We start from the raw sequence: 12734 nt of genomic DNA, 5'->3' as shown, positions 1-12734 counted from the left end.
CTTTCTCTTTTTGTATTTTCATTGTATGTTGCTTTTGTGCTTTTGTTAGGTATCCTGGACTGTTTTCCTTGATTAAATTTTCTTTGTTTCTTACCAATTTGATTATTAATTATTTGCTTATTTATTTATTTGTGGAAGGTTAATAATGCATTTGGGGTTATATGTCACATAGCTAATCATATACTAGGTAGGGAAGCAACTGAGAGCTAGAGTATGTTTTATGCAGCCAGCCAGGCTTTCAAAAATAGCTCAGCAACCACACATGAAAACCAGAACTCTGAAAGAGCTCACATTCTGGGTGCATGTTGACTGTTAAGCTCCTGCAAAAATCTGACCACAAACACTACAATGAAGCTTTTAGGTGCTGTGCACTTTTAAAAATCTGATGCCCTGTGTGTAACTGCTGCTCTAGCCCAAATGGGTATAAAGGAAGAGGACGATGATGTGAATTCTGATAAAACTGTGTTTTCAGCTCATTTGGGCAAGTTACACAGAGGAGGAAACTTCATAGCACAGCTACAGTGACCTCCAGGAAGACTCAGACTGCTAAATTCTCTGGGCATTTTTGAGAGGTTCCATGTTATTAATAAGCAAAAATAAGTGATGACACAATTCATTCTTTCTTGTAATTAGCAACTACTTTGAAAAAGATTTTCTTATTCAGAATTGCATTTTGAATTTAATAACTTTGAAAACCATAAAGAAACTAGCTTTACTACACCATATGGATTCCCAACATAGTAATCTGCTGTCCTCTTTTTTGCTAACATGTTTATAGGAATGTAGTTTTGTATAGCTCTCCTCCACCCCTCATCACTAGCTTTTCCCTTTGTCGACCTCTTCCCCAATCAGCTGCTGAAACAAGGTTATGCTTTATGTGGTATTTTAGTGCTGCAGGTGTTTTAAGGGTCAATGGAAAAAAAGCTTCCCACACTGCTGGTGGGGATTTCCTCTGCAGCATTCATGGGCAGGGCTTTGGTGAATGCTCAGCCTGACAAACAAATAACTCACCTCCTTGGCATTGTTAGAACTCCCTTACACTCAGTGAGTTAGCAGTACTTAGTGAAGTAGTATTGTAGCACATTTAATGCATTCCAGCATACAAAGCAGCAGTTCATATCTATCAAGTATTATATTTAACTCGTGCTCTTCTCTTTTTTTGTGTGTTCCTGATTTTCACTGCGATACTTACTGGAACCTGCCCCTTGAAATTTGACAAAAGCAGTTAGAACATAGATTATGTTTTCTTGTTCCATGTGAAAAGACTCTTCTCCACAATTAAATAAAAACCTGTCAATCATTAACATTTTAAAACTTGCTACTCAGAATTCATCAGCTCTCATAAGACTCAGTAGAGGGCAGTGCTTACATAATACACATGCATTCTAACCAAGTGTTATTTACTTAACAGCACTTTCAAAGCACTGACTAATTCATTACCATAATACTGATAAAGTAGATGATAGTATTAGTTTTTGAAAGATGAAGATTAAGAAGACTGAAGTGAGTTGTCCAAGGCCAATGAGGTTGTGTGTCTCAGAGAGGACAGGATCTGACCAAAATCCATTTCTGGAAGTAGTTGATTGAAATGGGAACTTAATGCATTCAGTTTCTAGGAAGACAAAGTCATAAGTGTTTCAAGTCCTACAGTTCTTGCGCAAAGATATACTCTGAAACTCCTCTTTATCCTTGGATCCTCAAGGACATTGGGCAAAATGCTATTACATCAGTGTATCTGTAGTGACTTCGGTAATTTTTTTTCAGTGCAGTCAGCTTCCGACTGTGTCCAAGCATCCATTATAATTTCAAGTTACCACAGAAACCTCACAGGCCACAATTAGATGGGGACAGGACCCTCTGCCACCTTCCACCTTGTGTAGTCATTTTCTTCGGCTGCCTAAAAGCTTTCCCATCTTGTATTTTTAATTCAGAAGCTGACAGTTTGTCCACCATGTATGCCTTGTTAGTGATTTTCTTGTTTGAGTCATGCATGGGGTGGATGGTGGGGAATGCTGAAATATTCTATTTTGATACTTTCTAATTGAGATTTTATGGCTAGCTTAAGGGGTGGTGATAAGGTGGTGGTAGGGGGGGGAGGAGGGTGGAGGTGAAAAGGGTGAAAGCAGAATAAAACTCTTTGAAACTGTAGAAACGAAATGTTTCAGTTCAACATGATTCAAAATATTTCTGGGGTATTACCATTTTGATGTAAAATCCATTTAAGTCTTCCTGGAAGGGAATTTGAGGTGAAGGACAGTTGCAAGTCTTATGTGCTGTGAGTAAGATCCAAGAGACCTATTTTATAATTTTAGTAACAAGAAGAGCTAGTTAATGATGTAATCTGTTGATTCAGTTATATGAGATTTATACAACAGTGTTTCTAAGAAAGAGTAAGATGCTAGGAGATCTTTGCTTTTAAGTGCAAGGTAAGAATCTACCAGATTGCTTTCCCTAGACAGAAGTTTTGCCCATAGAATTTGCTAGCTACCTTGGTCATTCAAGCTAAAATGCTAGATCCAAGTTTTTCAAGAATTTCAAATTATTTGGGGGAATCCTGATTCTGCTCCCGTAAAAAGAGCCGATATGGAACTGACACGGCAAACCTGGGCATCCAATGCCCTGGAGGTACCCTAGACCATCACTTCCAGCTGCTGTTTCAGGACAGCATGGATCTCCTGCGGGTCCTGTGCTATGGGGGCTTATCTGAGATGCCTTAAGGCATATCAAATACCTCTAAATGTCAGCATGGGTTGCCAACTCAATTGATTCTACACTGTTTTCTTGACCACTACCGGGAAATAAAAATCTTCAAAGATACCCAGATGTAGGTATACAACACAGAGGCACACCAAAGCAGACATACTCAGAATCACTACATTCCGCTTGAAAAATCTTAGAGCTTGCACAGATTCAACTGTCAACACTATATTTCTTACTGTTGGGACTAAGAGCTGCTAGTGTGATTACAAGGAAGTATATGAACAAGAGAGATGTCATGGTTACAGCAAGAAAGCTTGATGACGACAGCATAACCACAGAGGAGTTTTGCATGTTGCCCAGTGGTAGCCTGGCACTTGATTGTTTTCTTTAGCAGCAGCAATTGGGTTTAGCACATCATCAGAGAACACACACGAGAACTAGACACCATGATCCAAAAACAAACAAAAAAAAAAACCCAAAGGGGTAATTTTTTAACCTCAGTTTCTTCTGCTTTATCACATACATAACCACAGCTTATTTTTGCATCTTCTTTGAAGGTTTCCAGGAGAGCAGCTGCTTTACTGTAGTATAAGCTTTCTTACTATCCTGGTTCTTTTAACTTCTCTTTGCCCATTTCTCTTCTCTTTCAGAGCTATATCCTTCCCACATATTATGAATATAGCAATTCCTGTCAATCCTTTCTAACAAGTCTAAAACAAGTCTTTATCTTGAGCCATCTCTCAGGTTTCATTTTTGGGTCACATCTGGCCATTTTTTGATGCCTTTTTCTCTTATTCTAGTTTTATAGGTTTTAAGGTCAGATTTTATCAATCAAGTGCCTCACAGTGGATAATGTATTCTAGTATCTCCACAATTGCATAGTTATTATGTCAGTTAAATCCAAATAGGTTATTAAAATGTTGCAAGTTAATTCAGGGCTTCTTGTTGTTATAGCCTCCTCTGTGATGCTCATACAATTTTAAGGACGTCAATGTAATTTTCAAGAAGGGGAAAATGGATGACCCGGGGAATTACAGACCAGTCAGTCTCACCTCTGTGCCTGGCAAAATCTGGGAGCAGATTTGCTTGGAAGGCATGATAGGGCACATGAAAAACAACAAGGTGCTTGGTGACAGCCAGCATGGCTTTACTAGGGGAAAATCCTGCCTGATCAATTTGATGATGAGGCTACAAAACTGATGGACAGGGGTGGAGCAGTTGACATCATCTACCTGGACTTGTGCAAAGCATTTGACACTGTCCCACATGACATCCTTGTCTCTAAATTGGAGTGTCATCAATTTGATAGGTGGACCACTCACTGGATAAAGAACTGGCTGGATGGTCGCACTCAAAGTGTTGTGGTCAATGGTTCAATGTCCAGCTGGAGACCAGTAATGAGTAGTGTCCCTCAGGGATCGGTGTTGGGACCGGTCTTGCTTAATATCTTTGTCACTGACATGGACAATGGAATTGAGTGTGCCCTCAGCAAGTTTGCCGATGACACCAAGCTGTGTGGTTCTGTTATGCTAGAGGGAAGGAATGCCATTCAGAGGGACCTTGACACACTTGTGAGGTGGGCTGATGCCAGCCTCATGAAGTTTAACCATGCCAAGTGCAAGGTCCTACACCTGGGTTGAAGCAATCCCAGGAACAGCTACAGGTTGGGCAAAAAGGAAATTCATAGTAGTCCGGTGGAGAAGGACTTGGGGGTGTTGGTCAATGAGAAAATGAACATGAGCTAGCAGTGTGCACTCACAGCCCAGAAAGCCAACCGTATCCTGGGCTGCATCAAGAGGAGCGTGACCAGCAGGTCAAAGGAGGTGATCCTGCCCATCTACTCTCCTCTCATGAGACCTCACTTGGAGTACTGTGTGCAGTTCTGGTGTCCTCAACATGAAAAGGACATGGAACTGTTAGAACAAGTCCAGAGGAGGGCCACGAGGATGATCACGGGACTGGAGCACCTCCCGTATGAAAACAGGCTGAGAAAGTTGGGTCTGTTCAGCCTGGAGAAGAGAAGGCTGCATGGAGACCTCATAGCAGCCTTCCAGTATCTGAAGGGGGCCTGCAGGGATGCTGAGGAGGGACTATTCATTAGGGACTGTAGTGATAGAACAAGGGGTAATGGGTTGGAACTTAAACAGCAGAGGTTTTGACTGGATATAAGGAAGAAATTCTTTCCTGTTAGGGTGGTCAGGTAGTGGAATGGGTTGCCCAGGGAGGTAGTGAATGCTCCATCCCTGGCAGTGTTCAAGACCAGGTTGGATGAAGCCGTGGGTGATATGGTTTAGTGTGAGGTGTCCCTGCTCATGGCAGGGGGGTTGGAACTAGATGATCTTGAGGTCCTTTCCAATCCTAACTATTCTATGATTCTATGATAATTTATTGCATGTGAGAGATGCATCTTGATATGTAGCACACCACCACAGTGATAAAACTCCATTCACGGTCTGACTGATTCCTTCAAAGTGATATCACATTTTTGGGTTTAGATGAATGCAGTCACTTGTACTTGCACACACCCAATGTCCATTGTGTCCCTCAGTGTGATCTCTGCATATGCAGATTAAATTTTTGACAATTACCTAATCCACATGTAACCTAAATCTTGTCTCCTTTGACATGTAAAATCAGATTTGTCTGCAAGCCATTTTGGCTAATTCAGAAAATATGTTCTACTGCTGAGCAGGTTTTCAGGCCTACTTGTTATCCCTGCATGGCTGCCATCAAGACAGAGAGCAGATTTGTTACTTGCTGAGCCAACACCGTGATGATTTAGTATAGGTAACAGCTTCCCAAATGCTTCAGAACTGTTGTACTGACTCTACAAAGCCATCTTCTCTGGAAGGTCATGTACTGGAGCATGGCCCAGGGAATATAACAGTGTAAGAATGTATAGGCTATCACAAGGCTACTCCAAAATAAGACAAAGAACTAGATGGTCTTTCTGCTAACTATGGATACAAAGACCGCAACATATATTGCCAATGCTCCTGTGGCAAGTATAGTTCAATCGCAGTCCTTTGTTATAACTGCAGTTAGTAGATACAGCATTTTGTCATTACATCTGCTATTCTGGTTAAGAATTCCAGATCCAAGTTTCCTAGTACACAAGTCAATGAATCTTCTGATAAGCCACATTTGGCACATATGTCCAGTTTTGCATCTTGTGCTGAACTTATTTTCAGAGAAGTAGCTGATCAGCTGTATTGAATCCAGTATCTGTATGCACTCTATAATTAAAGGAACTGTTTATTTTTATCCAGTACAGAGGAAACAAAACAATACCTTGGTGATATTTTAAAGGAGGCACTGTTACCTATCATTCTTGTGGTCTGAAGACCTCCAAAGGTCTAATGGAAGTAAAGGTTACAATCCCAAGTATTTAGCTGATTCAGAGGATGAAAGAGCTTGTCATGCATTCTTTCCTCCACGCATAGGGGCTGGCTGGATATATGCATAATTCAGCAGTGTCCTATTTTGAGCTGTCAGTATAGAACAGTACTGATGATACTCTCCGAATAACTTTGTGTTGAAAAAAGCTATTTTATTAGGGCCTTAGAGTGTTAATCTTTAATCTTCATGGATTATTTTAATGAATTATCTTCATAGATTTAATCTTCAGGATCATCTCTCTGAATTCTTATTTGTACACCTTCGTGTTTTTTTCTTTAATTTTGTCCATCTCTGATATCAAAATTTTCTGTTGTACTACCTCAGAGAAGTAGAATTCTTTTCTCAATTTCTTTTATTTTGTATTTCACATTAAAATTTAGCATTGGAATTAACAAAAGGCTTTAGTCTACCAAGATGTGGCCCATACTGTCTCAGTCCACTGGTGTACTTGGGCTAGGATTTAGGTTGATGTGTCTAAGCTGTGTTAATAATTTTACATATATATGTAAATACACTTTTAATGAGCTCTAGGGGGGATTTAGTAAACCTCAGAATCATTCGGAAAATCATTTGTGGCTTAGGCTGTGAGAAATCACACCTGTTGGCCTAAAACCTGCTACCTAAATTCCATATTTGAAGCTGGAACCTAAATATGAGCTAAATCTTTATCACATTTTAGAAGAGTAATTCTTTGCTCTGTGCTCTATGCAAATCCCATGACCCTTTTTTTCTTTGAGATTCAGTGTTGATTGTAATCATGAATATCATACAGATATTCAACCTAAAGCAGGGAAAACAAAAAAGGAAAAGTCACTAAAAAATTCGCTTTTGCCATGTCTAAGTAAAGATTTTAGGTCAGATCATCAGCTAGTTGTTTATCATTTTGTTATCATCATAAAGCTGTTTCCCTGATCTTAAAGAAGCTATGCCAGTTCATACATTCTAAGGACTACGAACCATATTATAAAGAGGTTTTACGCCATCCATCTTTGATAAGCACTAGCAATTTTAGAACTGATCTGTAAGTCATATTTCAAGCCTATAGTCATTTAATTTAACCTTTCTCCAATTTTCCTTTAGCACTCCAAATATCCCTGGATACATTGGCAAGGTTCATTGGTCAGCAACTCACCCAGCAAATTCTAATCTTCCATCAACAACCCCATCAATAATTGCACGAATGCATGGGTAGGTATGAGACATATTTCTCAGCTTGTTCAGAAAGATTACAGGGAAAATCCTAATTGCATTTATTTAGTTAAAGAACAATTAAATGTTAAGCATGACATTCCATTGGCTTAGAAAATACTGAACAGTGTTGGATCACATCATGTTATTGTCATGCTAATCTGAAGTCCTTTTGAGGTTTTAGATTTTTTCTGGAACATTGGAAGGTATGTACTGGGGTGGTACCTTAACACTGAGGTAAATCATGATTTGAGAATGTGATTATTTCTACACTGAGAAATATTTCTTTAGCTATGGTTGCTAAGTCATGGTTTAAATTACTTTTTTTTTCCTGGTTGATTGATCTTTGTGTGTTTTGAAAGAGACCTACGAATGTCAAACTTTAAAATTCCCAAAAGAAAACTGTGTGGTATTGTATTTCCAAATTGGTGCTAGCAGATACATGAAATGTGTATTTGCTATACAAAAATAATTGTTAAAAATAAGTGGGTTTACTTAGAGGGCTATAAGAGGCAAAATCATGCCATGCCCCTACACCAATGCAGCCCAGAGCCCTGTGACTATGAAATCATCACAGCCCCAAATCACAGTTGTGGCTGCCTCATGAAGTGAATCAGTAATATCTATTCTCTCTTGCTCTCCATACAAGGCTTGTTAAAACTATAGGCCAATATGTTGTAGGTAGGTGTCTAATTCTTGTTAGTTTCAAAGGAGATGGACACTTCAGAAGAGCTGAAAAACCCTTTTCCTTTTGTTAGCACAAAGAGTTCTGACACCAGCAACCAACCTAGCCTTTCTCCCAGTAGCTTCAGAATAGCTTAATAACTCTTTGTTTCCTGTATCTCCATTATGATTCTGATTTCTCTTTATCCATAGTAATCTAGAATGCTGTGATGCTATCCCAAGTTTCCAGGTTTTGCTGAGATATTTATCTTCCATTAAACTGTTTAATTTGCCTTAGAATTCTGTTCACAGCACATCATCCTTCTTTTTCAGCACTGCCAGCGAAAAGTATCCAGAAAAGGCTTGAGGAGCTGCCTGGATTTTACAGAATTCACCTTGAGTGTTTCAGCACCATGCAAAAGGCACTGACTTCCATTTCTGCTGCTCTACATGTATTCACTTCTGCTCTTTTTCTCTTGTGGCTATACTGAGACAATAGGCAGTCACCTGTAGCTGCAGTTTGCTGTTGACAGGGAGTGAAATGATGCAAGAGAGTCCTGAGCCTCTATAGGCTAATAAAGCTGAACCCAGAGCATCCTGATGTAAGACTAACTTGATTGTAAATGTCACTGGCAAAAAAGACATATGCATCTTGGCAAAGATCATCGACAGACTCCAGACAGATACTAAACTTCAAGAGCAAAAAAAAGTAGGCACCACTGTGGTCTAAGAAAGGAAAACACATCTGTTACTTCCTTTTACTTTACACAGATGTTACTGTGGGTGTAGTGAATTTGCTTAGTTTTCAGTAGATACCAAGAACAGGGTTCTCGTTCTGTGCTGACGGATACTTTCCATAACCAGGAATTAATCCCTGATGTTTTGAAGAAGCATATGTAGGAAGCACATTCATATGCAGACATTGTAGGGCAGGTTTTACCACCCTTTTTCTAAGCTGAGTGGTACATTTCCCCAAGGTAGTACAGGCGGCTGCAGAATTGTAACAGTCCTATTTTACTTTCTCTGGACCTACTTGTCATCTAAGATAGTGTTCACTGATCTAAGATGGGGGATCATAGCCCTTTTTGAAACTGCTATGTAATACCATTAGGGATGCTGGGAATCTCCCCCCAGCATTAGACAGCAATGCCCATAAAAGAGGGATGCTTAACATTTGATTCCTTCCCTTTGTGAAATAAATGATAAAAATTACTTCTGATTTCAGTGGACACAGATCAAGCTATACTGTAGTGGAGAGGTGAAGAGACAAGAGTTTATTTCTGGAATCTGGGGTCAGACTACCCCAATTCACCTCCACATGCTTTTCATGGATGATGTGATCTCATTCTTACTGTTTTTAAAATGGTAAGCCTTTTTTTCACCCTTTGATCATTCTCAAGCTATGACTGCAATAATTTCTCAGCAGCAAGTGATTGCATGTGGTGGATTCTTTTATAGCTGCTTTATTTGACACATATAAAATATATGGTCAGTCTCCTGAAGACAGTTATGGGTATCAGAGGGAGTCTCTTGTCTACTGCTAACATGGTCTAATAAATGTTCCTGTCAAAAGTATCAGCAATACCAGATAGACCAGGCAGCAGACAACCACTTCTGCACTATGTTTCTATTGCATGGAGCTTCCACAGTGTGTGGGACAAAATCCATTATATCCTGTTTTAAGCATTCTGAAATCAACAGGACTGTACAGGATATAGCACAGAAGAAACACAGTTTCTTCATCTTCAAATATGAGTAGTACTTTTATATGTCAAGTTTATTGATGTATTTTTATTGTGTTTTCATTTCTAGGTAATCCCAAGGTGAAGTCAGCAAATTAGGCTTCAAAGTCCTTTAGAGCAATCAAATTTTTTGTTTAGCTTTTGCATAGGAAGCAACATTTTATGTTTTGTTTTGATTTTTGTTTAAATGAACTGCCCATTGCCACCTAAAAAACACAAATTCATTTGTATTATGAGTTGTATGGAAATTCACTGGCATCATCATAGTTAATGTAAGATTAATTTAGTAATTGATTTTTGAGAGAAAGTTTGCACCCTTTCAGCAAGTTTGTTTGGAGATTTCCAAAGGGATTTAAGTCAAAAGAAAGTATTTTATGTTTGGGGAGTGAACATAAGATTCTGTGGTCAGTTCTGTATCAAAAAAGCACAGGACAAAACCCTTGAAGAAAAAGCAGCCCTGCTTTTCTTTAGGTGTGTCATAGCAGAGGCATTTCATGGCAGTTCTTCAAATATGCAGTGCAGGTTAGTTGTGACACAACCTTGTGTGTCAAAGAAAGTCTGAAAAGAGGCAAAAGGCAGACAGCATACCCCCTGTTACAGTTGCTATAGGGATCTGTCTTTCAGCATGTTTCATATAACCAGAATGTAAGATTTAAAATAAGATTTAAAACTTGTATGAAGATTTCCCACCATTGTTTTTAGGGGAGCTGAATGCTATGAAACACTGCAAACTGTTAATATTCTCTGAGGCAAATGGCATAACTGTTTATGAACAAAGGAGTGAGAAGGTAAAAGAGGACATGTTTAGCAATGTAAGAACACATTTTGAAAGTCTTTTTTTCTCTGTGGCTGCGGATACATAGAAAAACATGGAAGTTCATCTCAGTATAATCACCAGAACATTTTTCTCCAAAGGTGACTCCATAGTCTTCATAATTTTTACAATAAACTGTTACAGTTTAGAAAGTGTCAGTCCTTTTTACCTGGATAACTGAGACCCTCAGTGTCTAACAGTGAGGAGGAAGGAAATGTGTGGGAATATGTAGGGAACAAAAATAAAATAACATAGCAGTGGTTGTACGTGGTAGTCCTTATTGCATTAGTCTCATATTTATGACTTTCTAACGTTGACAGTTAAAACCATACTAAAAACAAAAGGAATCAAAGGCTTGAAATTTGTTCTCTGTACTGGATTGCCTCCTTAACTAAGGTTGAAAATGATATGGCAGCTGTTCCATCTGTTTACATAGATATTTTGTGTGTATACATACATATATATATATACATACGCATGTGGACATACATATGTAAGTGTATTGCTAACTAAGAAATCATTACAGAGCAGTAGCCCTTCTCCTCAGCTGTCATAAGCATGCCTTGCAAAGATGGTTAAATGTCACAGAGTGATATTTTAATCTTAGAGATTTTAACCTCAGAGATTTTAATCTCTGGCTCCATGTGTAGTATGAATAAAAGGAGTCAGGTTAGATCCCTGGTCTGGAGGCTAGTTAAGACTGTGTGGCTTGCATCCATGCTTTAATTCTGTTATGCTTAACTTGAAAATGTTAAATAGGGAAGATAGAGGGCCAGGACTTAAGTCTGTGTCTTGGCACTGTCTTATTTCTGATGTTGGTGTAGACAACATGAGGATATTGCACCCATGAGGAAGAGAAGACCAAATGCACATTTTTAGATCAGAGAGTTCTGCTGTACTTCAGGAACCAACATAGTCCAAATAGTTTCATTTGGATAGCTTGGTAACTTGCTCAGAAATTTCTGTCCTAAAGTCTCTTGTATTATCCAAGTCATCTATATTCCTGCTCTGTTACCTCTACTGCTTGCTTTTCTCCAGTGCAGGCTTTCTCCAGGCTTTTGAGATACATATGTGTAACATGATTGTAAGAAATAGCCTTCCCATAGCCGCTTAAGGGCTTTCTGTGAAAGATTTTAAAATGCACCAATGGCAAAAAGCCTTTTTAAGAGCAGACTGAAGACTCATTGGAAGTACTGAAAGGCAGGGAACATAAAACACAGACCCAGAAGACAACAAATCCACAAAAAGAACTAACATCCCTTTGGTGTTAAGATCCTCAGCAACAACAATGGGAACCGAACATCCAAATCCCTGATGCTGCTGTACAAATTTCAGTCACAGAGGACAAACAAGCCCCTAGGAATGTGAGATAACAGCTAAGCAAGGCAGGCACTGATGTTAAGGTGTGCCATTTCTCCTAATAAGACTGTAGCAGATTGTTTATCCTAGAGTGGAGCGGAATGATTCCAGTTCTTGAAATGTCTGACCTAACAAAGAAACTGTAGCACTTCTAGCTTTCTGTATTTTCATTGTGTACAAATCACTGATACCATTTTTTTTTAAAAAAAAAAGATGCTCTCATCTAATCAGTTTCTCTGTATGCATTCAGTTAGAATTTGCACGTACTTGTGCAAAGTTAAAGTTCCTGTATAGGTACAGAAAGCACGCAACGTGCCTTTGCCTTTTGTGCTTGTTCATTTTGGAGCTATGCATGTATGCAAGTCAGTGAGTATTTTAGATAAAAAAACAGTCTCTTTTGCAAATTTATTTTATCATGTCATATGGAATTATGTACCACATAAAAACATCTTTTACAGAAGTTATGTTGTTATATGCTTGAGAAGGATTGCAATGAAATCTTTCAGAGCCCGACCTTTCAGTGCAAGGAGAGTGATCTGAGTTTGGATATGAATGTAGGAACTGTCTTTGCACAATGCAATGTGGCATCACAGGCTATATCTTGAGCAGAAACTTCAGTTCCATTCAAACTAGCAGATGAAAACTGATTATATTTTAAACCAGTGGTGAGCTAAGAACATTAACTGCAAAGACACATGCCATTGCTTGAGTAACTTCAGATTGGCTGCTTTATGTATAAAAATATTTTACACATGGCATAATTCAAGCACAATAATCTATGGAGATGGGAGCTATTTTTAAAATTGAGCAGGTTCTTAGCTGGATAAGTCAGGATAGCTTTCTCTGACTTTACAGATTACTTGAGAGCT

The 12734-nt window shown here is 38.8% G+C and overlaps 1 protein-coding gene across 1 annotated transcript in view; it reads left to right on the top strand.

The window, feature by feature from the left end:
• Nucleotides 1–12734, top strand: part of SPMIP7 (sperm microtubule inner protein 7) — a 38673-nt gene that overhangs the window by 11414 nt on the left and 14525 nt on the right. Inside the window, 1 exon segment of the mRNA XM_034060300.1 lies at nucleotides 7180–7287. Within this exon segment, the coding sequence (XP_033916191.1) occupies nucleotides 7180–7287 (108 nt within the window).

The sequence above is a fragment of the Melopsittacus undulatus genome, chromosome 1 (assembly GCF_012275295.1).
Source record: "Melopsittacus undulatus isolate bMelUnd1 chromosome 1, bMelUnd1.mat.Z, whole genome shotgun sequence".
Taxonomy (NCBI): Eukaryota; Metazoa; Chordata; class Aves; order Psittaciformes; family Psittaculidae; genus Melopsittacus; species Melopsittacus undulatus.
This window is presented reverse-complemented; position numbering and strand designations above follow the sequence as displayed.